Source organism: Triturus cristatus, chromosome 3_1, assembly GCF_964204655.1.
Source record: "Triturus cristatus chromosome 3_1, aTriCri1.1, whole genome shotgun sequence".
Classification (NCBI taxonomy): Eukaryota; Metazoa; Chordata; class Amphibia; order Caudata; family Salamandridae; genus Triturus; species Triturus cristatus.
Window position 1 is genome coordinate 453,009,631 of NC_140583.1, and position 27,826 is coordinate 453,037,456.

Consider the following 27,826-nt stretch of genomic DNA (forward strand, 5'->3'; position numbering starts at 1 on the left):
AATTTCCTGATGTCTATGCTGGCGATGACAGATGCTTGCACGATTTCTGGTCGTTTGGAGATCTTTGGGACTGTAACGTGCTGAGCAAAGAACTTCCGGACTTTGAGCTTTGGCCTGCTTTATTTGGACAATTTAACGGCTAATTCGGATATGCAGAGCCAAATGAATTAGAGAAAATCCAGATAGCAGGGAATAGGTAAATATCATGTCCTGCGATTTGAATTAATCTAGAAATTCTAAAACTTTTGATGAAACAAATGCTAATATTAATTGCAAACAAAATTTAGATAAACAAATATTTGATTAACAGAAATTACGAGTTTGTGGTTTTTCGATGAAGAGAATAGAGGATTCTGAGTCTTAAAATGTGTTTTAGCTGGTTCTAAATCACCATCAACCAATCCAACTAATTGGTCCGTCGACCAAGTGGGTGGAGTGCCTTGATGATTGGGATTAGGAATCTATAGGTGGCGAATGTTAATGTATATTCTGTAAATTTACTTTTTCTTCCCTATAGGTTATAAGGTACCCCCCCACATGTCCAGCGCTTGAATCATTCATCCCTCCTGTGTGTAGAGTGGAGACGTGTGAGTGTTGGTGTTATGGGCCACACCAATGACTGCGTGTGTGAATGAGCTAGTGTGACGTCGAGTCTGCGATGCAGGAAGGATAGTTGTGTATATTGATATATTTCTCCCACACCCCCTCTTTTCCCCTTTTTCTTCCCCTATAGGTCTCGCGCTGGATCATTAGAGTAAATAAAACTGCCAAATCACATCTAAAAAGATGTCACCTCACTCAATAGGACTAAGGGGGCTGATATCTTGTAGTTACACCATCCGTCACTGCCGTGCCGCACTGTAAAGCGCCTGACATGATGTCAGGCGCTTTACCGTAGGGCACGGCAGTCAAGGATTTGGAGAGCCATTGTATGCCTCCAGGTAGGGAGACTCACCGCAACAAGGGCAGTCACCGCCAGAGAGAACATACGAAAACTTTTTAGCTTCTATAGTTGTGTATGTCGCTTAATTGAAGCCCCACTGGATCAATATTTGAGATATGACAAACGCTGCCTTCGGGGATGGTACCGCCAACACTGCTGACATACCAGCCGCTCTCGCGAGGCAGTTTGAATGACGCTATTTCCGGCAGCATGCTGACTGCCTGATAGCACTTGCAAAGAAGGAGTTGGCGTGGCTCCACCGTCGGGAAGGCTGAGGGCCACGTGACTTCTCCCCACCTTGCAACATGGCGGAGGAATGCAGAGTTTAGGGGATGTGGCGTTTTTTTCCAGACGTACAGTCACTGTTCATCTCTACATGAGGCCCTAACTTTACTTCATACACTTAACATATCTGCTGAAGAATAAACAACTCACTGATAAAGGCAGACTTTATTTACATCAATTGGTTCAGATTGTTACCTTAACTTCCACTGAGAAAGGAGGCACATAGGCATTTTCGGCTCTTCCCACAATGACTTCCTCTAATGGGTCCCATTCATTATATGAGCACACAGGAGAGTCCTCTGGGGCAGGGTCTGTGACCTTGTCATCAGCAGCACAAGGACTCTGGGATGCGGCTGCTGCTTGGGTGCTCTGGAAAGTTCGCTGCACCCATCCTGTAACTCCTCGACTCAACTAAGAGAACCAGACAAAGAAAACAACAACAGTTACCGACCATTCCCGAACGATGATCCGAAAATACACTGCATATGGGGGAGTCTTCTGATGCCAGTGGAATAAACACAGTTCAGCTCGGCTCGCTTCGCGCCCTGCAGTGGACGCACGTTCAATGCAGGGGGCCTCCTTGTTCATGCATTGCATCCATACCATCCATACCATCCATACCTTCAGAAACAATGTCAATAATAAGCACTTGCACAGGACTTTAGTTAATGTTCAAAACAAGGAAGAAAATGTAGACGTGTAATTCTTTCACATAGAAAGCTTTTAGTATCCTACCCTAAACACACACTAAACAGAGCTCCCATAGATCACAGTACAAACAAAGTTATGAAACCGCAGAGTGGTTTTAATACATACTTGGGTGCATGAGCCACAGCAGCAGAGCTAGGCCTGGCCTGATGGCTATCCCAATCTGCAAACCACATGCGGATTTGGATGTGACCTATACAATATCATTCTGCACTGCAAATGGTACAGACGTAGGGGCTCGCAAAACAACCTGCCTAACGAATATTAAATAGGATCGTCGTGATTGCGACTCATTGTGATTGGGAGCAAATGCAGGTATATAGGCCTGCAAGGGACCTGGGACATCTTCCCCTTGCTTATCAGTAATCACCCCCAACCCAGGGCCACAGACTTATTAATGGCTCAGTTGTTAGGCCATAGTAATGCTTTTCTATTGCTAATCTCTACGGCCCATTCTGACGAATCTGCGCATAAACTGCTGCAAGGATTGAACTGGATGGATGTGACCGACGTTTTATGACCTGTCTCAGAACAGGATTGTCTGGGCCTGATTCACGAAGGTAACTTACACTTTGGAGTAAGTTAACACTTTGGAGTAAGTATACTACTTTCTGTGTAAACGTAATAAAAAAGTAAGTAAAATATCTACGCCCAGAGTAAAGCAACTTGCTTACTTTTGTGTGGGTGGATGACGTCCCTCCCAAAACCCCTCAGTGACCTCCCCTATGCCCCTCTTACTCCTCCATAATCCCATCCCTTTAGGAGTAAATCCGCCCCTTCTCCCGTTCCCTCCCTTGTGTCCCTCCCATATTTAATACTCAAACATATACTTACACTCTGCAGTCGGTGCAGAAATCTCCACACAGAAAAGTATAGGTACAACTTACATTTTGAAGTATGCTTGTAGTACAGTTTGTAGGACTAAAAACGTACTACAAAGTACAGTTTGTGAATCAGGCCCAAGGAGTTTGCAAGATGGAAAACTCAGTGACCTCTCGACAGACACTGGCCGATGGCCAGACAGGTAGCTGCTATTCTCTCTCTTGTGAGAAACAGAACAGAACACAACTCCTTCAGTGTCATGCCTCTTTCTTCCATAACTCTAGAATTTCTGTTTGTGTATCTCACTTTTGCAAATTCTTTTTCACCATGGCTTCAGTGTCATGCCTCTTTCTTCCATAACTCTAGAATTTCTGTTTGTGTATCTCACTTTTGCAAGTTCTTTTTCACCATGGCTTTCTCCCTTTCTCTATGATTTCTGAGGTTTCTCTTCCTCTTTCATGCTCACTTTTCTGCCTTCCCCTTACTCTGCTTCAAAGTTTGGTGATGAAGAACAGGTCTCGGTCACAAAAAAGCGAGTGCCCACCCCTACATAAATTAGGCACTACCTGGTAATAATCGGCAGTGAGGGAGGAGTGGGATTAGATGTTTTGCAGAATGAAACACGTCAGTGTTAGGTCTCTCTTGCTTATATCACTTTTATTTGAATCCTTCCCCTGGCGCCAATAACCTGCAGCTGTTCATACAACGACGGTATGTTTTAAGGTAATGTAGATAATGTTTGCACAAACAGCCCACTAGGCCGGCTGTTTTAGAATAATGCTGCATTGGAGTACAGTGGGATTGTGACTCATTGTGCTCAAATAAGATAACACGAGAAAGCAGTGAAACAAAGAAAGCCGAGCTTAAATTGATAACGACTAAGGGTGCCTAGATCAGATTTACTTTGTAAATCCATTGTCTGTGTCCTTGCCACATAGTTATAGAGTGCCCAACCCTCGGTTTAACCTTCACTGTGTTTCAAAATGGCTGATAGGTTTACTACGTGAACTAAAACAGAACTATGCTGAATTATGTTAATCTTTTCCCAAGATGTGGTTCAGTGTGCACTGATAAAGTGTGACAAATGCATCCTTTGTCAGAGTGCTTAGGGTGGGTGTTCTACACTTTGATTTGTTTACACTCAACTTGACCCTACGGATAAGTTAGTGTGCATGAAGACAAGGCAGCAGAAAATACACCAGCAACTGTGACCCGGAAAAACACTCGCATTCTTATATACATTTTCCTTATCTCACAGCAGGTTTCTCTGTGCTTTTAAGGGACAGGATTACTCTCCAGATCAGAATGTGTTGCCCTGGGGCAGTCGATATAGTTGCAGAAATGATATGCACAGTCCTTCCAAGACTCTGTTATCCATCTGCTTGACTGGTAGAGCTGGACAAGAGCAGGGACACCGGTTCAACTGTTCCACTGCTGGACACTTGCAACAGGAACAGCTGACAAGGTCCATGATGGAACCGGTGGCCGCGATGCCAATAAAGTGGAGGGATCCAGAGCCTAGAGCAGCAGAAAGAAACTCGTTCAAAGGCGAGGATCGCCCCAAACAACTGTGCTTAATACGAGATCTAAAAGCTATGACTAAAAGTACAGTCAACGCTGCTGCTTTCAGAATCACGATACATAAGGCAGGTACAAGCACTGGTAAAGCCAATCAGTCTCTCCTATACAAGAGCTATTGGCTTTGGCAATGTGTTTTTCCCATGTTGTGCACCAGTGTGGCTGCTGTTCAGCAAGCATGACTAGACGTTAGTGGTGGGGAGTGCCCTAAAGTGAAGTGTGGGGGCAGGGGGAGTAGAGTGGAGTAGGGGGAGTAAAGTGTTGTAGAGTTGAGTAGAGTTCAGTAGCAGACATGACAAAGAGTGCAGTGTCTCATAGTGGAGTGGCATAGAGTGGAGTGGGGTACCGGAGTCTATTGGAGTAGATTGGATTGGGGAGAGTGTGGTAGATTGAGTGTGATGAAATAGAATGGGTGCACTGGGTGGGGTGGATTGGACTGGGGTGGATTGAAATGGGGTGACGTGGATTGGATTAGAGTAGGGCTGTTTGGAGTGATTTGAATTAAAGTGGTGGGTGGTGGACTGGAGTGGTTTGGACTGGAGAGGGCTGCATAAATCGGAAGAGTGGAGTAGACTGAACTGGGTGGGGTGGACTGAGGTAGGGTGGATTAGAGTCAGGTGGACTGGATGCAGGTTTATTATATTGGAGTAGGGTGGACTGAAATGAGGTGGGGTGGGTGCACTGGAGTGGGGTGAACTGAATTGGGGTGAATTGGATTGGCGTGGGTGGATTTGAGTGGTTGGATGTATTGGGTGGGGTGGATTGGATTGAGATGAGGTGGATTGGATTGAGGTGGATTGGACCGGGTCAAGGGAAATTGGATTGTGGTGAGGTGGACTGGATTGGAGTGAGGTGGACTGGATTTGGGGTAGGTGGACTTGAGTGGATTGAAGTGGACAAATTGTTTTCAGTTGGAGTTTGGCAGACTGGAGTGGTGCAGATTTGAGTGGGCAGATTGTTTCTGAATGGAGCTGAGTGGGCAAATTGTTTTGAATTGGAGTGCGGCAGATTGTTTTGGGTTCGAGTAAGGCAGATTGTTTTGGCTTGGATCGGGGCAGACTGGAGTGGTGCAAATTTGAGTGGGCAAATTGTTTAGGATTGGAGCTGATTGGAGTGGGGCAGATTGTTTTGGATTGGAGTGAGGGGCACATTTTTGGATTGGAGTGGGGAAGATTGTTTTGGATTAGAGTGAGATGGATTGTTTTGGACTGCGTGAGGGAGATTATATTCAGTGGATTGGAGTGGGTTAGATTGGACTGGGCTGAATTGGTGGGGGGTAGATTGGATTGGGGTGATGTAGACTGATTGGAGTGGAGTAGGGCGAATTGGAGTGGGGCACATAGGAGTGGAGCAGTTTTTTGAGATTGAGTGGGGTAGATTGAAGTGGGGCAAATTGTTTTGGATTGGAGTTGGGCAGGTTGGAGTGGGGCAAACAGTTTTAGATTAGAGTGGGGCAGATTTTAGATTGGAACAGATTGTTTTGAATTGAAGTGGAGCAGATTATTTTAGACTGAAGTGTGGCAGATTAGGGTTCAGAGATCGGAGTAGGGCAGATTGGGGCAGACTGGGGTGTACTGCAAGATTATGTGTTAAAGCATCAGAAATTAAACATAAGAAAGAAACAATGTCACTTTGCAATAAGATAATCTTTCTTTTTAGACCTGTGCCCATGAGAAAAACAAAAGAAACCTTGAGTACAAGGTGAGAAAAGAAGAATTTACAAATAAAAAGAAACGTAACTATAGAAAATAAATCTTTGCAATTTTGCTTGTCCTGCTGGGCACGTTTTTCCCACTCACATGTCTTCTGTTTGCAGGGGACTAACAGTTGAACAGAACAAAACAGTACCTCAATCACATCGGGAGCAGCAGGCGGGCACTGATTAAGCTGAATCAATCAGTGCTTGGTATTTGCTCTTCATATAGGAAAGGAAATGATGTTAACCCTGCCTTGACATTATGAGTGCTACAGCAACACAAGATGGCCAGAATGCTGAATAAATCAACCATTCACCCCCAGTCAAGAGAGCTGGATTAAATTCATCTTTCTTTTTCTCACTACGCCATCCCCAGTTTTGAGCCAGCCATATGCAAATCAGGCTTGTGGTATTTATGGGGTTTTAATAGCTAGTTTTTAAAAGTGCTGTGAAGCGCCTCAGAATATTAGATGAGTACATATAACCTGTAGGGCAGATGCACTGGGGGGTATGCATTTTTTGTTGAAACAATGGATGACGTGCTGTTTATTTTCTGAGAGCAAGTTCTTTTGGTCACCCTCCGGGTTCTTGCTCTAGTCCTCGGTTGTAGGAGGAGCGGTTGTTGTGCACAGTCTGTCTGGCTTCTTGTTTGGGAGGTGCGTGCAGTTCATCTGTTGGCTAGACGGCAATTTTGTGAAGTTGGTGCCAAGCCTCCTCGTCCTATCGAAGGATGTTGAGAGACATTTTGGGTGGTTTCATTCATAAACATTGGCCTGAACACATAAGGAGGCAGATCAGAAGAGTGGCATGTGAACATAAGGCGTGGTATCATGATATTAAAATGATGAGTGACGGCCAGAGAAGGGACAGAGAACAGCAATACAGCGCAGCGAGACCTGAGACTGAAATAACGCAGACCGCTTGCTCAATGCGTGCTCCAGCTTACAGGCATCCTGCTGTTTCATCATCATTATAACTATTTCGATCATAAAGATCTTAAAAAGTACATCACAGCCCAATACATTCGAGCATAAATTACAAACGCCTGAATGATTATGAAGAAACCAAAAAATAAGGGATTTTATAAAAACAGTTAAAAATGTCATTAAAGAATAGGAGGCATGTAAAGATACATATCTGTATATACAAGTAAAAACAACAATATAAAAGTTATTATACAATACACTTTGAGTATCTGATCCATAGAGCTAATAAAAAATTTGCACGACAGTAGACTATTACTCTACGGGTGTCTGTAGCAAGAATTCTAAGCATATCTAGATAGTGGCCAGGGTTGATAAGCCTACACAGCGGAATAATTCACTTGGCCTTCAAATTCTCGTAATTTGAGCAAAAAAATGACAAATGTACTTAGGATTCAGAACTAACTTTACAGCCCACACATTTATCATCAAGGGATACATTAGTTTGCCACTTGCTACAGAACAATTTGGTAGGAAGGGTCTTGTATCTGAATCATAGGAACAGTTTACGTGCAAGAAGACGAACAATTCCATCGATCGTTTCCTCGAAGAGTGTGAGGGGTTTCAAATTCATGAACTCCTGGGTCAGGGAGCCCATAGAATATGGCACATCCTTCTCCAGGGTAAATTCCCAATAAATGGGTTTTACCCTACTCATCGTGATAGAATACAACTCCTCCGGTCTTAACCAATATTCTTCCATCCCCAATTTCCTCAATAGTTCCCTCACGGCACTAAATAAGGGAACTGAATTTATCTTGGGCTGGGTCAAAAGATTTCTGACAGCCAGTCGATAGGGGATGAGCTCCTCAATCATTCAAAGGCGAAGCCAAAACAATAAGTGCTTATAGTCCAGCTTGTGAACCAGTTTTCTGGGCCAAATCAAGAGAGATTGGGGTCAGGGGAGTGCTGGCTGGTAGATTAAGGAGAGATCTTATAAAACGATGTTCAGTGGCGATAAGGCATTCAGTATTCCCACTACCCCCCAATTCTGCTCCATACAAAACTGCTCCTAAAACTTTAGTATTCTATATTTTTAATGCTGGAACCACTTTCCTGGACACCGTGTTTCTAAGGATCTATTTATGTGGGCAGTCTGCTGAATTAGGGACAGATGTATATTCTCTATATGGGGTGCCCAACATAAATTAGATGTTAGACGAATCCCCAAATATTCAAAGACAGAAAATAATTCTATAGTATGGTCCCCTACATACATAAGTCTCTTAGGCGGCTTCGAAGTACCTTTGGCAAACATCATGTACTTCATTTTTGCATCATTGAGCTCCAAACCACGCTCATCACAGAAAAGTTGAAAACTGTTTAGTAGCAGTTGGAGCCCTTGTGGGGACTTTGATATTAATAACGTGTAGTTGTGGAAGAGTAGAGCAGTGCTCTTCTCTCCCTGACTTTTGGGGCATCGCACCCATCCCTGTCAAGGAAACCTACTACCCCATTAATGAATAGCAAAAGAAACGCTAGAGCTAAAAACACATCCCTGTCTCACTACACAGTTTTTCATTAAGGGCTTGGTCAATTGACCATCCTCCCCCCACCTAACTTGAGCTTTATTTGCTGTGTGCAGGCGAATGAGGATATCTAATAAATTTAGAGGGAGTCCCAACTCTGCCACCACCTTCCAGAGTTTAGATTGAGGGGCTAAGTCAAAGGCCATGCACAAATCCACGAAGGCTACATATAGCCCCCACTTTCCCCCCTTAATAAAAACTTCTTTCCACTAAAAGCAGAGAAAGCGGAAGACCTAGTCCGGGGTACTGATGTTGGCATGAAAACCCGCCTGGTAATCGGACAGGATATTTCTTTCTAAGATCCAATCCTGGACACAGGCCAATAACTCCTTGCAGAAGATTTTCTGCAGAGTCAATGAAGCTAATAGGTCTGTAGCTGGCCAGGTTTGCCCTATCTCCTTTCTTATAAATAGGTATGATCTCAGCTGAATTCCAGAAAATAGATTTCCAAACCGAAAGGATGGCGTTACTTAACATATTAATGTATGGGACCCAAACTTCTAAATCCTCTTCTATATATATGTCAGTAGGGACTCGCTCAGGGCCGGGAGCTCTAGCTGGGATACAGGAGCTTATAGCTACTTGGGTTTCCTCAAAGGATATATTCTAGAGCTTCCACAGTGCCAGATGGTACAATCTCCCTCAGGCCTACAGTCTCCTCTTCCTCCCTATTTCCTAGAGCATACAGGCCGCCAAAGTGGGATACCAACTCTTCTAGCTAGACTGTAAACTGTAAAGCAGACTTAGGTCCATTCAGACAAAATGATGCTTTCCTCCAGAAGGACTTATTGTCTTTGGCTAGCAGAACGCTATGTAGAAAGGGGCCACAGGGAACATTCCCATTGTTTCTTGGCATAATCTAATACCTGTCCGTATCTAGCGGATCTTAGATTTCACTGCCTGTAGGACTTACCATTGGCTTTTCTACATTCCTGATTATACCAGTCTGCCACAGGGGCCCGCCTTTTTCCTCCCATTTTTTACATGCCAACTGCTCCCTTTTTTCAATCGGCCCCTTGTTTACCTGATCTGCATTTAAAGAATCTCATGCTGGTTACTCAACTACTGTATTATTTCCGATTTTGAAAGTTTAGACAGCACCTCCACCTCCTCAAGCACTTTGGACTGCACATCTTCCAAAAACCCTGGGTTTTCTTCCACCCAATCCCATCTAATTGTTCTCAGGTTATTGGTAATGGATATCTTGCCCGCATCAGTCTAGTCACTAATATCAGGTTCGCACTCTCCTTGGTTTATTAGGGAAAGGCTCCGGGCACTGTCAGATTTTTTAACCACTATCATATTGGGCACAGTGGGCCATAGGCTAAGGTCAAACAAACAGTAATCAACTGTACTGGCATAGCCAGGTCAATTGAAGGTCATTTCACCATTAGGATCTGTTTTCGTCCTGCCATTTGTGGCCGTCAAAGCATGCCGCAATGTAAGGGCCAACACTTGGCCTGCTCCCTTGGTTCACCTAACCACAGGGAGATCTAACTCCAGGATTTGTCAAGAATTGTCCCACTCCTCAGTCAAATCTGAAAGGGCAGGGGCAAGAGGTTCAAGTGTGCAATTAAAATCCTTGGCTACCAATAATGGGGTATTTCCAATGCGTTCAGTCTATAGTATTAGTTTCCTCTGTACCCAGGCCCACTATTATACACATTAAAAAGTCAATTTTTTAAGCCTGAGAGTAAAGCAAGATTAATTGCTAAGATGTCCTGGGAGTCAATAGGGATTAGTTTGACTTTGCACAGAAGTGCAATTTTCCCCCCGATCGCTAGACCACCCGAGGGTCTCCCCTTCCCTTTTCTTGTTGCATTGAAACCATATGAGGAATACCCACACCCATAGGGGGACAAAAGCTCCAGGTCTCTTGAAATAAGATCACATCATGGGAATCCACACATTTTACCCATTCTGGTTCTACTGAAATTCTGGCGATCCCGGCAACATTCTAAACCAGGACTCTTCACTGCTCATGAGGTACAACAGAGGAGATAGAATCAAGCCTATGCTCCAACATTACACCCCTTTCCTTCTCATGGATAACGCCACTGGCTACCCCTCCTACTAAACTTTTAGTAGTTGAGGCCCGAGTGACCTGAGGTTTGGCAAGGGACCCAGACAAGGAGGAGTGCCATAGTTGTTTCTTATTCCGTATGCCCCGGTTTCTTATCCCTTCCCACTTGCACCCCAGGCCCTGTTTCTTATCATCCTGTCCCTGTTTCTGATCCCCCCCTCGTATCCGCCTCATTTTGGTTTCTTCCCAATCCCACCGGCCCCCCCAATGTTCGCCACCCAGTCCGATTGCCAAAGGCAGTAGCTCATCCGTGGGCGAGACCTATTGGCTATGCCAATGCTTGTTTGATTTGACAGCCCCCTGAATGGATGTTACAGCCATTGTAACAGGAGTCTAAATCTCTCATTTAAACACGCACTCTAAACCTAGCAGAAATACACAGCCAAGGTAATAAATGTCCTGGGTGGTATTACCATTGTATGCTGCTTCATAGCTGTAAACTAGAGCCGATGTTGAGACATTGGTCACTAGTGCCGCTGTAAATATATACGTACATGTGGCAGTCTCTCCAAGCATACACCAGGGAAAATAGCAGTGATGTAACACTAAATGATGCCCCCTTTCTTCCCTGCAGAATGTGAAGATGCAGGAGGCACTTGTCTCCCATATCGCTTCGATATTCATTGGTCTTGAGATGAGTGGGACCCCCTCAAGACCTGGCTCTTTGGCTAAACAGATCTGCGGACCCCACCCTCACGGGTGAGTAGCGTGCTTACCATTCCCTGATTGATTGATTGAAGGGCAGAGAGCTTCTGAAGTGCTGCCGCCATACATAAAGGGCTGCCTGGGCCCAGGCCGACAAATATTCTGAGGGCCTCAGCAGGGAGCTGCCTGACATAATGCTATGCAAACAGCAGCTTGTCCACCCCACATGGTTTCAATTGGGTCCCATTAGAAAATTTGAAATCATCCCTTAATGTACCTTAGCATTATTGTTAGCACCCCATCATCCCCCGCCCTCCTCCCATCTTCCTCACACCTGCCCTTATAAACACATTTTTGTTTCCTCCCAGGGCGCTCTCCAGTTCAATCCAGGGTAAGGCCGGACCTGGGAAACAGCAAAGTTAACTGTACAAGACTCATTAATAAGTAGGGACACTAGAATCATTTGATAGTGCCATATAAACTGCAGATTTTAACAACAACACATTATTTCTAGCTCAAACGGTTCAAACGTTATTGCTTTAAGTCACTTATATATTGTATATATAAAATGCTAATAAAACATTTCTACACAAAAGTTAGTAAAAATGCAGCGACATGTGTTGCCGTGCAGTGGAAGGACGGACCTTTGCAAAGGTTGGCTGCTCATCTTTCTGTAGCTTATTGCTATAGTTGGGTGTTAAACTGGTATTAATGAGGTACAACTAATGCCCAGGCACACACGTTTAAAAATGACAAAATTATAAAGTAATGTTATCACAAAATAATTTCCCTTTTTTTCTTGCCGCAAAATTCACTCAACCCTGCCGCATAATTCCAGTGGCCCCATTCATAGGGTATGCCTCTCTCCGTGCGTCATTCACTAGACGACTCTGAGGCAAGGTCACAGTTGCGGCGGTAGGCCTTCAAGTGTTTGACCTCGTAGAGTAGCCTAACTGATCAATGAAATAAATGCATCTGCTAAAAACTGAACCTGCTTGGAAACGTACTAACTTCAGCATTGACAGCTACCATTGACATATTTGCCACTTGATTGGCTGGTGGTCACATTAATTGAGCTTAAAACATTCATCCATTGGGCAGAATATCGTAATACGCGGGGCTGACCCTTGAACCCCCTTCACGCGCAGGCTCCAATGCAGCTGCGCACGTAGGCCTCTTCTTTATCGGCTCCGATAACAACTGACGTGTAACCCCGGCCTTCCTTCGGGAATCCTGCTTCTCAGAACCAACTATTTACAGAAGGGCGCCTGGAAGGCAGGCGGAGCTGGGATTGCTATTTCGGACAGTTGTGGCGCAGCTGCCTTCTTCCCACGTGCTCCTTCGGAGATGCAGAGTCAGCCTCGGGCATTCGTACCCTGCACCGCAGGGCGTGGGGGTTAGAGGGGGCGGGGGTGGCTACTACCCCTGTACGGCCAACACAGGCCCAGAGCTGAGGGAGAAAAGAGTGGACCTGGTTGAATAAACTGGTGGATAATTGATCACACTTATAAAGGGTGGCTCTACGAATGAAATCACTGGTCTCCCAAAGAGGCCAAAAAGTTAGAATGGATATGTGAATTCTATATTTGAAAACGATACTGGCAGACACCCCAAGAATGTACGATAAATGAAAGAATGCAAATGCTTACTAATTTTATAATTAATCAATAATCTGCGGCTTGTGAAAATAGATGGGCGCGTGTGTGTGGCACGTCATTCGTGGCACAGGGCAGGCTCAGCTTCTGTACTGAAGAATCAAAACAAACCCCTACATAAAAGATTTCAAACGTTAACGAGCACACAATTCCGCTATTGTTTCTACGAGAGCAATATTTTTTTTTAAAAAGACAAAGGAATGGGCAGTGCGATTGCATCGTTTGTATTATGTATGTATTCCTGCCGTTTCCCGCCTTCTCGATACTGCCTCCTAAAATACAACTATCTTCCGACATTCTGGACCATAAGAGGCGCCGTCGGGCATGTATCGGGGTGGCGAGGAGGGACCCAAATCATTAAGTCGCTGAGCACTAAACTAAGAAAGGAATGTAAATACTCCCCAGGGAGCGTTTTAAATGCAAATCACGTTCTGCACACAAAGGGGTCTGCAGAGGATTTCGAGATCTCAGAGCGAAGAAGAGACACACGGCCTGGCTCGGCTTCTTGATGGAGCAAGGTTTTGCATAAAAGAAACTTGCTCGTATGCAATCCTCTCAAATAACCAGTAACATTATAATCAACCTGTCTGTGAGTACTAACAGTACACCACATTTTACATTTGTATTTAGGGGAAGCTTTCCTATGTGCTTCACTAATGAATAACCCGAGTGTCCTAAAATGGCCGCCAAAACGCGGGAACTCTTCTGCGCATGCGTCTATTACATCTACGTATTATGACGTCTTCTGTCGCCTGGGGGGAAATCTTTGCAGCTGCGCAATAGCTTTTAATATGGCTGCTTCAAAGTAACGCACTAACGCACATGCTGTGCTGAAACTAACCTATGCAAGTTTTACTAAGCCATTACTGCAAAAGATTTATTAAGTAAATGGGGTTAGAGTAGAAGTAAGTGGTATACAGTGAATTCATTTAATTTCGTATTCTAACATGTTCTTCTCTGACTTTATTAATAGTTCGTATTTGGGCCTTGGAGGGTGACCGCGTCTCTGTTTCCTTGTGGCTTCTACGCATGAGCAACGTCTGCTGGTCTTGAACAAGTGAAGTAATTGACTAGCTGCCAAACCCTAAGCCCAGCAATGACATGGGAAAACCAACTCTTGTCCCTACGAGAGGAAGAAGACACAACATTGTAATATAGACGTATCGATCCACAAATGAAATGCATGTGGGAATAAAGCTTGTGGGTATTAAAATTAAGGGGCGGAGAGTTAGACAATAGACTAAAAGAAAAATATTGCACTTAGTATGGTGTGATGTCCTCACCCCACTGCGGGTGAACATGGAATTGAAACATTTGGGGGTGGATCATACATTTGAATTGGTATAACAGAGGTAAGTTCTAGATAGTTAGACACATTTGATGCTGAGATGCTGATGCTACTCTGAGATGCTGCCCGATTTTGCTGCAATCTGACTAAAGAATCCAACACTAGGGAAATTCGCGGAACAACCGAGGAGGCACAACTAGGAAGGGGTCCGGACGAGCCCGAGCCAGAGAGAGGTGTAACGCTGGTGTTCCACTAGAGGAGTTCACCTTCCTTGTCCTGAACCTGTCCTGAAACTCTTGACACTGATTTTCGGGGTCCTCACACCATTCTAGGTAAATATAACTGTAGGGTATATGCTCCGTACTTGCTCTTTATTCTTTCTCTCCTCAGGTACTGTCATTACAAGAATGTAATTGATGCAACGTATTAGAAGCTAACTGTACTATTTATCCTGATGGAGACTTCTGGTATATCCATGTGTATTCTGATTTGAGTCACAAAATTTTAATTCAGATACACTTTTAAAACTCCTTCTGAGTCTGTGGTTCTTTGAATAAAATATAAATGTATTTTAATATTTCCTTCCTATTCTAAACTACTACTAGATCTTTCGAATGTGCATTTACTCAGGAGACAGGATTGGTAAGAATACTGGTGTAATGGTTTCCTAGGGTAAAACAAAATTGATGACCAGTGGATATTTTCCAGCTCATTGAGTGTATGAATGTCTATGGACCCAAATGAGTATTGTGTGTATGAATGTGTAGAGCTGGTAAATTCCGCTGCATCATCCTGCAAGGAAATTTCTTTGGAGGAGGGGTTGAACACAGACAGCTCGAGATAGGTTAGGGTTCTGAGATCAGCACTGTCACTGCACGCAGACATTCCAACCCCGACCATCCCTATTAAGTGCACCCAACAAAAACACGCATTGGCATAGCCAATAGGTCTCGCCTTTGGGACCTTATAAGTATTTTGGCATGTAGCACGCAGTTTCACTTTAGTTTGTTGGGCACTCATGTGTGCACGGAAAACAAGATGGAGGATTTGCACACTGAAAGTTCTAGGTAGAGCATTGCTTAAACGTTAGTACGGTAGTTTTCAGGGAAGAGTCAGACAAAAGCCATCCCTCGACTCTCAGGTCGGGATTTGGATTTTACTTCAGTACAACTTCCCTCTGAGCCCAAATCACATGGTCACACGTTAGCAAATGCACTGCGAAAAACACTCGTGTTTAGTTAAGCAAACAGTGTTGGCACACTCCTGCCAGAAATACAACTGTCTAGCAATCTCTCAGTCAACACTCACAGTTTATCTGAGGCAGTGAAATATACACTTGGCGCCCCAGATATTGCAAGCATGGCAGAAATTGTGACCTTTTGATTGTTCCTTGTTATGCATTCTTCTACCACTGAAAATCCTTTGTCATCAAACCTAATATTGATGCCAATTTACTGAAAGTTACCAGAGAATCAGGAACAGTTCTCCAGCACTCCGTGCAACGTACACAAATCAAGAAAAGCTGCAGATATTAACAAGCATTTGCAATGCAAATTGGTCTTGCATTTGTGAGAGTTAGAGGTATTGGTGATGTAAATGACAATGTATTTTACCCATGTGTTTTGGATTGGAGCGGATGTATGTGCTGTTGAGTGGAATTATGTGGGTCAGATTGGAATTTTTAGTTGTGGAATTGTGTGTGGTAGAATGTGTGGAGTGGATTTGTGTAGTGGAATTATGTGATATGGTGTGTAGTGGAAAAATGTGGATAGTAATTATGTGGTATTGACTGTACTGGAATTATGTGGAGTGGGATTGTGGGTCAGAGTAATTATGTGGAATTGCATTTTGTGTTGTGGAGTTTAACTATGTGGTGTGCTGTTGAATTTTGTGGCATGATGTATAATTCTGTGGTGTTAATTGGACGTATGTGGTGTTTTGCGTAATTGTGTTGTTGAGTTGAAATATGTGGTTTGTTGTCTAATTATGTGGTGTGGAATGGAAATGTATAGAGTTGAATTATGGGGATTGGAAGTGTGTGGCGTTGAGTATGGAATGCATAAAACATGGAGCCTCTACAATGAGATACACACACACATATATCTCACCATATTCAGTGGACTTCAACCACCACCACGGTAGCCGCACACGAACATTGAAGAAATAGATGATTCCAACAAACAAAGCGGGTACAGCGGGATGCGGGTAGTGGTTTTATTTTGTTGAAAACAGTGCACCATACAAGCAGGAAACTACCAACTGCTCTCTATACATTCACTGAAAGAAAGAAAACAGGACAACAGGAGACTCCAGGCATAAAGGTTTACCTCAAGCTGTGCCTATCAGCGAAGGCACACCAGCCGACACAAGCTGTGGTTAGCAAGAAAGTGTGACCTACAGCTTTGATAATGGCACATACACTCTGCCAAAGGCTAGCTCAAGGTGAAATAACGGCCCTGCTCAAGTGTAACAAGCGCAGCCTTTAATATAATGAATCTCTGCCAGTTGTTGAGAGCGTGTGGGCAATATCAACAGCTTTAAAAAACTCTCGTAGAGAGAGGCAGAACAGGTGATTATGCCAGTGCGAGGACCCCTTAACAAGTTTAAGCTATTGCCATTGTAAATGACAATGCCTTTTATTTATGTTTTAAAACACGAAAACAAAAATAACAAGCATTGGCATAGCCAATAGGTCTCGCTTTTGGGACCTTATAAGTATTTAGTTATGCAGCACAATATCCTTGGTGCAACAACATTAACTGTTGCACGGTTAAACAGTTATAAGGTCCCAAAGGCGAGACCTATTGGCTATGCCAATGCTTGTTTCAATTTGAAATATGCTTGTGTGGCATATTAAAGACTGGATGGTTTTGACTTTGATTGTATGGATTTATGTAGATAATGTTACATTCTGTCGAGATGGTTTGATATATCTACATGGGACTGTACATCCTATTTGTTTCTATTATAAACCTTTTTTGAGGTTGGAAAGGGAGGGTGTAGGCACATTGTTGGGTAAATTGTTACTGATCGGAGAAGAGAGACACGCTGCCAGCATGAACACTGTTCGGAAAGGACGACAGCTTATTGTATTGGAAATGAGAAGGGTGCGATAAGGAGGGGAAGAGAGTGCGGAGGAGGGCTAAATAGTTTCTGGTTGTGTAGTGAAACCAAGCTCATAGCTATAAAGATTGCTATCGCTCTCCTGTACTGCATATAGCTCTTGCTCCATGCACAAACGCTGCACTGTTTTCTGCATGGTGTTTCTCAGTTTTGACCCTTTCTGTGACAGACATATTCCACCTGCTCAGGTGGATATGTGCCTGGAAATAGCAAACCATGCCAGCTCACACCGTGCGTGCCACCATGTGTCACATGATGATTGTTAAAATTAAACAATTTAGTTCTAAAAGTAAGTCGCAAGGGTTTACGCGTAGGTGATAATTTAATTTTCAATTCAAAAGTGTATGAAAAGAATACAAAATCTTTATAATTAGAATTTTTTTTTTTTACGTAACTTGGAAACGATTAAAATCCAAGCGGACAGAGGTTTAGTGGTGCTTTCTTTTATGTTGTTTTTGGCTATATTCTTTTTCACTCCTGTTAGACAAAGTGAGCGGATGTGGTCTGATGGCTACATTTCCGGCTTTAGTGCTGGAGACCAGGGTTCGAGCCTCAGAGTCGCATCCACATTCTGTGATTTTGGGCAAATCACTTTATCTCCCTGTGCCTGAATGTGTCCTTGTGGAATGTAATCGCTGATCATGTAAAGCACTTCTATACCTTCGGGCGAGTTCGCGCTATATAAATCTATACAAGTCAACTGTTTTCCGGAGTGAAAACACGCAGATTTATAATGTTCATCAGTAAACAGAATCTTTAATCCGAGCCAATTGACACAGTATTGAAGACAAAGTGCAGAATGCACGTTGATGGGCATGCGCGCACACGCAGGGGGTGCACTTACAGATGGGGAGCTGGAAACGACAGAACACCGGCCAGGAAGAGAGCACGTCCTTGCGTGCGCACCGTTGTGATTAGGCCGGGCGCCAGAGGAAAGTGCAGCAAGTAAAGGGGCCAGTAGCCTTGTAAGGTTACAAATGATGACTTAATCGTCTTGAGGAAGGACTTGCAAGCCTTAAACAAATTGGAAGGCAGCATTTACTGACCTAAGCCAATGAAAAAGATGGGCGGCGAGTGGGTGAAGCTTCCACGAAGCTTCCTCACTAAAGTGTATACTGCATGCCTCAGAGAGACAGTGAAATCACTGTCTAGGCGAGACCTAAAAATGAAAACGACATTCTTTTACACATTATTCTGTTGGGAAGTCGTAAAATGGCAGCTGCTCCTCGTTTCTGCATTATTAATTATTAAATGTGTCCGTCTGTAACGCAACTGGTGCCACCTGACACATACTTTACCATAAAATAATGTTTAAAAATGATGGTTGGTTGACTCTGCCTTATGTTCTCACACCTTTCTTCTGTACAGCACCGTGAAGCCCGCTTGGACGGAGAGTAGGATTTGTAAAACAGCAAATGACTATATAAATAAATAAAGCTGCTCTTGGAGGGTAGAGGGTCCGGAAGAAGTGATTGGGAGTGTGAGGTGGTACTGGGTGTCACAAAAATCCTGCTTATGTGTGGGAGCGGGCCTGGACCTGTCTGACCTTTCCCTGAGCTCCACCGGAGGGTGCCGCCATGCATTTGGGAAAACAAGCACAACCTTGCTTAATGCAGCAAACCTAACAACAAATGACGAGCAGACCCCGAGTCTGGGGTGTGGGCGAGCAGGGGGGCGCTGCTGCTGGGAGGGGGCTGTGGGTAGGGAGGCTGTGGAGACGAGGAGTAGCAGGCATGCAGGGAGCGCAGCATTGCAAGGAGACCGTACAGGCAAGGGGCGGAGGAGGCACGAGCCAGGATTGCAGCAGGCAGAGAAGGGGGGGAGTGGATGTGGGGACAGAGGACTTGGTTGCACCTGCCTCTCTAGCCACGTGATACAGAGAGGAGCAGAGAGGCTCGTCAGTGACAGCAGAGAACACCTCCTGGAGGCTGGAAGCCTCGAACCGGGAAACAATAGCCTGGAAAGCAGCACCGGAGACGCAAAGGGGAGCGCAAGACAGGCAACCGAGGAGAGTAGAAACTAGACTGTGACCCCAACGGGGCAGGCTGCAGATAGGCTGGGACCTGCTACTACAGCTGGGAGAGCTCAGTAGAGGCTGGAACCTATCTCTAGGAAAGTACAGAGGAGGCGCAGGAATGCACACATGTAACCTGACCCACGAGGAATGCAGATGCCGCCCTGCACGCCGCTGCTCGCTCCAGAGAGCAAAACGCTGTGGGAGTTAACCTTTGATAAAGAAGTGTGACATGCGCCAGCCTTTAGCCATTTGCAGGCTACCAAAGCGTAAATGACACAGGCAACAACCAACCCAATGCGTGGGGGGAGTCAGACCCACACAAAGAAATTTAGAGTGCTCACAAGAAGCCTTACATAGAGCAGCACATGCGCTAAGCTCGACCTAAAAACCTAAAAAAAAGAAAGCCTTTCCTAGCGAATGCGGCCCCCGGGGGAAGTCAGGTCGCAGACCAGTCTTGCCCCGGGGTTTTTCACGCTGACAGGCCGGAAGGACACGCTTTGAGGAGTGAAGGGGTGGGATTAAGAATGGGGTCTGGGGTTGGGTCTATAAGGGCCGGGGGGGGAGATTTTTCCTCTTCCTGCACCCAACATCACTGGGGAGGGATAAAGAAATTTTTTATTGCAGTGTTAGGCCAGAGGGGGTAGTTTTACACAATTACCGATAAAGTCGATTGGTGGGACAGCTGGGTTCTAGTGTAGGACCATGCTGAGTGGAGGCGGATTCCCAGTCCACGTAATGGCGGTACCTGATGTAGAGGCCGTTCGTGCCACGCTGCGAGTGCTCGGCCAGGCCGGCCGGGATGACCTTGTGTGGCCAGGCGTGCTGTATCAGGCCTGGATCAGTTTGACCCGTGTGCCGATGACGGCGATGCGCGGTGATGGTGTGGTGGTGGCTTGCCAAGATGAGCCACCACCGGGATGAAAATCTGGTCAAGGTAGGGGGAGGGGGCAGCCCAAAAAAGAAGTTGTGAAGCATGGGGGCAGGCGTCAGAGCCTGACCGCGCGTATGCCGGCAGATGAGGGTCAGCATGCTTCGCCCTCGAGGGAAGCGGGGCGGGGGAAGGCCTGCACATGCTCAGGCGCGATGTTATTGTGGCGGGCCATGGGCTGGAATGCAGCAGCGGGGCAGGGCGGGGGGATGTAATGCCGGCCTAGCAGGGTGAAGGGTGCGAAGGCGGGTTTTCGCTCAATGCGGGAGGGGAGAGGGATATTTGCAGGTGGATCAGCCCTTGAACCTGTCTGGGCATGGGGGGATCAGGGTTATGAGGAAGGGCAATGGGCTGATTGCCCGTTAGACCTGTCAGGGAGACCAAGGGTAGGGGACACGCAGAAGGGGGAGATTCCTGGGGCCACAGAGGTTACAGGTCAGCAATCAAGAGGGGGAGGCCCTGGGGGACTTGGGGGCAGGTTCACAGCGCAGTGGGAACCCCGGTGTGGGGGGACAGGGGCAGGAGCCCTCCCCAGAATGGGAGGGTATGACTTTGGAGGAGAAGATTCAGGATCAGCGCAGGCTGATACAAGAATCTTAACTGAGGTGGGTGGAACTATGTGCATTCAGGAGGGATAAAGAAGTTGACTTCTGGAAGGGGGCCCCACGTCAGAGGAGGAGGCTGCCGCAGCGCAGGAGGAGAGTATGCTGGGGCCAAAGGGCAAGTGGGTGTGGGTGGAGGATAGGGCCCACACCCAGACAGGGCTAGAGACAGCCAAAACAGCTGTGAGTCCCAGTGGTGTTGGAGCAGCCTGTGGGTGGCACAAGCCAGTGGCTGAGACTGGTAGACAGGTGGGGGGGCCGGTGGGGCGCAAAACGGTACTTAGGCACTGGTCAGAAGGAGTAGGGGGGTCCGCAGTGGCCCAACCTCCAACGAGGGATTGGGCGAACGCAGCGGTTGCAGAAGATGTTGATGGCACGCTTGAAAAGAAAGGAAAAGGGCAGAAGAGAGCGGTGCGAGATGTGATGTGGGCACTTGAGGAGGTTGAGTCTGAGTTGCAGTTGGATTATGGGGAGGAGATTGATGAGTTGGAGGAAGGTGAAGTGAGAGATGATGAGGAGGGTGAGTTGACGCATGCGGGGGGGAGCGGTCAAGGAGCGACAACAAAGAAAATTTGTGTTTTACAGAAGGCAAGTGCCGCTAAAGACAAGACGAAGGCAATGAGCCAGAAGAAGACGGGCACCAAGGGGACAGATCGGGAGACACGGACAAGCCTGTCAGGTAAGAGCAACTGGTGGGTGGCGTGGGACGGGGGGCATAAAGGGGGGCGTAAGAAGGCCTGCTGGTCAGTGGGTGTGGGGGGAGGGTCTGTGAGGGACACGGGAGCGGCGGCAAGTGCAATAGCGGTGTCTGCGGTGGGAAAGAGACCGGGTCAAAGCACTTGGTGGTGGCCAGAGTGCAGATGGATAAAATGGAAGGAGTAGAAGGGAAAGACGAGTCAAAAGAGGACAAACATCAGAAGAAGCTACCTTATATGAGCTTGGTTATGCCGTTAGTGTCTCATTTATCAGATAAAATAAGAAGCAGAATCTGGCGTCATGAATACGTGGATATTTTCAAACTACTGCATAGAGAGATACAGGCGAAAGAGAAGTTGAAGGAAGTTGAGTGGGAGCTGACCAGGAGGCCCAGACTTCCCGTTAACCCGGAGAACTGGACCTCAGCTTTTCTGATATATGCTAGTATTTATTGTGAAAAGCATCTGGATAGGGCTATAGCGTTGTTGAAATATATGGACATCATCCGGAAGGCACAGGTGCATTTCGGGGGGCTATCATGGTTAAGCTATAGCAAGGAGTTTAGGGCCCGCATCAGTGTTAGCCAGATAAAGCCTGGAGGGAGGTGGACCAGGAACTGTGGATGCAGTGGACGCATTTGTCTGCATCCACACAGAGAGTGGCCTGCCCAGGGCCGGACTGGGAAACCAAAACTGGCCCTGGCAAAGAGCTCAGCCGGCCCCCCTGGGAGCGGCCGAGCTGTTTGCCAGGGCCACTTTCGGCTGATTTTGTTACAGGGGCCGATTTTGCTGCTATGCTGCAAAAACGGCCCTGTCACAAAACAGCCCAAGGGGCCCAAAATCAGCCCCACCCTAGTAGCCCATCGGGGAAACGCCTGGTGCCCGCTACGGCCAGTCCGGCCCTGGGCCTGCCGATGCCATATTGGTCTTTTCCGTCCCGTCCCGCCCAAGCCGGGGCGGGAGGTAGTAACGTTCCAGCAGGACACCCAAGTAATCCACCTAAGCAAGGGGGAGGGAACACAGGAGCCGGTTGGAACTACAACAAGGGATACTGTTCAAGATATCCCTGAAAACTTAAAAACAAATGCTCCAAATGTGGGTGACGACACACCCTCACTCAGTGTTTCACTTTGGTCACGCCGTCAGAGCAGTGGCGGGCCACGAAAGGCAGAGGCCAGACTGGGCCAAAGGGCTCCTACCCCAGTTAGGATCAAGGCCATGGGCCTGTGGCTCTCGCAGTACCCGAATAGAGAAGCTGCATTACAGATCCAATGGGGGTTTATTTAAGGTTTCCGGGTGGTCCTAGGGAAAGAAGGTGGGTAGACAATTTGAAATCTGCCACAGAGTTACCTGAAGTGGTGGCGGCAAAGTTGACAAGGAAGTTGAGGAAGGCAGGATAGCTGGCCCATTTGTCGTTTGGCCAATAGAAGACTTGATTATTTCACCTCTTTGGGGTGGTCCCTAAGAAAGAACCAGGAGAGGGGAGAGGAGTTGGCCTAACGGCTAGGGTGGTCGACCTCGAATCTGGGGAACCAGGTTCGAGTCTCGGCAATGACGCTGAACATCCTGTGATTCTGGGCAAATCACTTAATCTCCCCGTGCCCGATAAAATGAATGTGTCCTCATGGAATGCAACTGGTGCTATGTAAAGCGCTCTGATACCCGATTTGGGTCAAGTTCGCGCTATATAAAACTCTGTAAAAAAAGAAAAGAGTATAGAATGATACACCACTTGTCCTGGCCGGAGGGGAGGTCTGTTAATGACTTCATTGCAGAAGAAGATTCAAGGGTTCTGTATGCCTCGATGGACGATGCGATCCGCCTAATAAGGTTGTGTGAGCAGGGGGTTGAGATGGCTAAATGTGATGTGAAATCAGCCTTCCGGCTATTGCCTATACACCCTGCAGATTTCGCTTTGCTGGGGATGCAGTTTGAAGGGGCCGTTTTCTTAGACAAGGTCTTGCTAATGGGATGTGCGATCTCTTGCGCCTTGTTTGAGATGTTCAGCACTTTTCTGCAGTGGGCTTTCACGAAGATGAGTGGTCATCGAGAGGTATCACACTACCTGGATGATTTTTCGTTCATTGGCAGAGAGCAGTCAGGAGCTTGTAGGAGGGCTTTACAACAGTTTCAGGCCATGGCGAAGCTTTTTGGGGTTCCCTTAGCACCGGAGAAAACAGCTGGGCCCAGCTTTAGATTGACGTTCTTTGGCATCAAACTGAATTCGATCCTGTGGCTGGCAGGGTTGCCCGCAGGAAAGGTGCATGAAATACGGGCTTTCCTTTTAACAGTGACTGGGGAGAAGAAGATCGATTTGAGAACAGTGCAACAACTTACGGGTTTCTTGAATTTTCCTTGCTGGGTGGTGACAGCTGGGAGGACGTTTTGCCGACGCCTGGGCATGGCCATGTCTGGGGCAGTGCTACCACATCACAGAGTCAGGATTTCAATGGGAGTCAGGGCAGATTTGAGAATATGGCTGACATTTTTGAAGGACTTTAATTGAGTGTCATTGGATTTTGTTGAAGACAGGACGATCTAGCAGGTTCCAATTTTCTCTGATGCAGCAGGGGCGTCTGGTTTTGGCATTTTCTGGGACAGCCGATGGTGTGCTGAAGAATGGCCATGACATTGGGTAAAGAAAGGGAGGAGTATAGCTTTCCTGGATTTTTTTTCCATTGTTTGTGGCTTTGCCGTGTGGGGCCAAGAAGTCCAAAATAGGTCAGTACTGTTTCATGACAATATGACAGTGGTAGAGCTAGTGAACAAACAGAAAGCGAAGGACTTGAGGGTTTTGTGGCTGCTGCGTAGTTTCATGCTGAAATGCCTGCAATTGAATGTAGTATTTCGGGCAAAGCATGTCCCAGGGGCCAGTAATGACATTGCGGATGCTTTGTCTTGTTCGCAGTGGTGGCGATTTCGACAACTGGCGCCTGGAGCGGATACATGCAAGACAGAGCTGCCGGATGGCGCCTGGGGGGAGTGAGAGTGATAGGCCTGGTTGAGAAGTCTATAGCGTAATCTACAAGGTGCAGTTACAGGCTGGCATGGGCTGAATTTGGATTGTTTTTGCGCGGCACCAAGGATACATGGAACATATCTCGCCAGGACACTGAGCAGGGAGTTATACGTTTTATTCTCAGTGGTATTGACAAAGGTTTGTCGCAAACAACAATAGCCGGGAAGTTGGCTGAGATTTCCTTTTACTGTAAGTTGTTCGCTGGCTTTGACCCGGCGACGGATGAGATACTAAGTAGGATGCTGAAAGGTTGGGGTCGGGAGCGGGGGGGTTTGGAGGAAGCACCCAGGGAGGCCATTACTTTCAAACTATTACAGAAGTTGTTGGGGGTTTTGCCCACTTGTTGTTATGATGGTTATGAGGTTTCAGTTTTCTGGCTATGCATGCTGTGGATATTTTGGGGGGAATTTCGGGTTTCGGTGCTGTTAGGCTCGAAAGGCCGAATGGGAATAACATATGCAGAAATACGACTGGGTGGGGAACGATTGGGGATTTGGCTGGGGCACTCCAAAATGGACCAGGCGGGTAGGGGTACATGGGTGTGGTTGAATGTGACGAGTTGTGTGGGTGTGTGTCCAGTGCAAGAATGGCAGAAGTTTTGGGGTGGCTCAAGGGAGCTGTCTGGAGAAATCTTTTGTCACTCATCCGGGGAGAGAGTGTCGGCTTTTCAGATAGGTATGCACGCACTCCCTTTGCATTGGAGCAGCTAATGCGGCAGCATGGCTGGGCTGGTCATGGGACAGGATCAGTCAGATTGGGAGGTGGAGGTCCAGGTGCTGCGAGAGATATGTGCGCAAATAAGGGGAGATGGGGTTTTTGGGCGGGGGGCGATTGAGCGCAGCACCTAAGGATGACAGTCTCCATGTGTGGTCTAACATATTTCTCTAGTCATAGGTTATGTTGGGGGTCCAAGGGCCAAGACGGTTTCCTGGATTGTCGGACATTCTTTCGTACATTGGGCAGCCAGATATGCGGATCGACAGGTCTACGGCCGTAGCCTGGGTCTGAAGAGCAGCCGCCATGAAGTGCATTGGTGGGGTAAAGGTGGGATGAGTTGGGGGGCCTTGGTGCCCTGGCTGACAAGAATGATTCCGCAAAGAGATCGCCCAGATATGTTGGTCCTGCATCTGGGGGAAAATGACTTGATACGTCAGGATTGGCAATACTGCAGCAGATGCAGAGGGATCTGGAGATCCTGAAAAGAAATATGGTGGGAACCTGCATTGTGTGGACGGAGTTCGTACCACGTAAAGTGTGGAAAGGGGCAGTGAAGCTGGCGGCAGTAGAGAAAGCACGCAGGAAGCTCAACAGGACAATGAGAGTTGTTTGCGCTTCTTAGGACATCAAAGTAATTGGTCATGTTGGGCTACGACTAGAGGAGCCTTTGCTTTTCAAGGACGATGGCGTGCACCTTTCGCAATTGGGGAACACGTACTATATGATGGAGATGTGGAACGTGATAAGCCAGTTGTGGAATGAATCTATCTGGTGTCATAGGGAAACGAAAGAGTGAGGGCGAAAGGTGCATGGCAGAGAGAGGTAGGGCAGGTTACCTGGTTGGCAGTATTTGGAGAGGTGGGGAGTTTCGGACGGGCACATCCACCCCTCCGAGGGGGGATAAACAGGTGAATGATGGGGGTGTGGGATGCAAGAGTGCGGTGGCGGGAGATACAGGAGAGGATGTTGAAAGATAAGTGAGGAGGTGAAGGGAGAGTTGGAAGAGGCACAGAGTGGAATCGGAAGTGAACAGCAACAGTGAGGGGAGAATGGATGAGGTGAATGAAATGCTTGGGCTTGGGGATTGTTAAGTTTAAATTGAAGTTCTGGTTAAGGTTTACTGTTTGACAACCTGTCCTAATAAATGGCCTTTTACGTTTCAAGAACAGAGTGGAGTGTATTTACTGCACAAAAATGTCACTGACCTCGCCACATTGTTAGGTGTCCTGACAAATTCCCTCAGTGCAGCTGGCAGCAGCTTAGCACTCAGCCAGCAAAGGCAGCGCAGGAAAGACCCCTCCCCCACACAAGCGTGAGGCCCAGCCTGAACTTGGGGGTGGGGTTGGGTGGCAGAAGGAGCCCTGCGCACCTGACCTGCACAACAAGCATACCTTATTTAAAATATTGAATTCTCCAACTCCAGAATTGAGTACATCACACAACCTCACTGAGAAGTACCCGGTTGGTGTGCCACAGGGAAACAGGAAAGCGAGAGGGCATTTGTATAGTGCACACACCAAATCTGAAGAAGTGGCACGAAGGATGCGTGCGAGGTCTAAAAAACCTTTCCTTGCTTAGCAGCCAAGACCTGCAAATGGAACGGAATACATTGTTTTTTTTAGGTCGAGCGTGAGCCAGCGTGCAAGCGCTGCTCTGCGAAGATCTATGGTAGTTCAATAGGTGAGGAGAGCATTGTTAAAGATTGCAGGGATCTGTTAGCATAAGCTGAAAGCCATTTTGTACTTGGCAGCCATTTTAGTTAGCCATGTGCTCGCCATGTGCTGTTTCCCTCTTCCAGAGCCTTGCACTTGCTCAGAGGGGCCTAGCTAGTAGAATGCACCTGCTCCTAGTATAGAACTATCAGGCTATTCTTACTAATGTGCTCAGTTTGGACTCTCCTCCCACTTTGTTGAGCAAGCAAATCTTGTATACCCATATAAATCATTTTGCATGCTGGTACATGCCAGGACCTCCCCTTGGTTTTATGCTGACTAATATAACCTAAGCATATATAAGGTCCCTGTTTTCTGCACTCCTTAGAATGCCTCCTACAGTTCCTGAGGGTACTCTGTGACGTAGTCTCCCTCATCTGAGGTTAATAAAGATATATTTTATATTACAGCTTCTGTGCCAATCTCTTCTTTGTTGGTTTAAGAGAACCAGGTGTATCAGTGAGACCCCTGAGAAGGTTTCTATTTTCTACAAATGGTGCCTCAACATGGACCTCATCAGAGAATGCAGCTATCCAAGGGAGTGGTCTTGACAGGAGACAGGAATCTACTGAGGAGGACAGGACAGGACTCTACTAAGGAGGTACTCTGTGCACGGAGATTCTAGAGATTCTCTGTCTCTGCAGCCCAGTATATTTCTCGCCTTCCTGGTTTGATCCTCCAAATGTTTACCGCTCCCGACTGAGAACATTTTTGGCGTGAGTATTCTAAAAACGACCGTTAGGTCATTCAGAACTTGGCAGTTAGAATCTGGAGACCTATGCTCAGTAAGGTCATTTG

At 46.6% G+C, this 27,826-nt stretch overlaps 1 protein-coding gene across 1 annotated transcript in view; it reads right to left on the reverse strand.

Annotated features, from left to right (window-relative positions):
- LOC146860394 (glycine amidinotransferase, mitochondrial-like) overlaps nucleotides 1–27,826 on the reverse strand; it is a 184,894-nt gene that overhangs the window by 142,896 nt on the left and 14,172 nt on the right. The window contains exon 2 of the mRNA XM_085644260.1: nucleotides 1,424–1,639. Coding sequence (XP_085500386.1) covers nucleotides 1,424–1,639 — 216 coding nt within the window. The remainder of the gene's footprint in view (nucleotides 1–1,423; nucleotides 1,640–27,826) is intronic.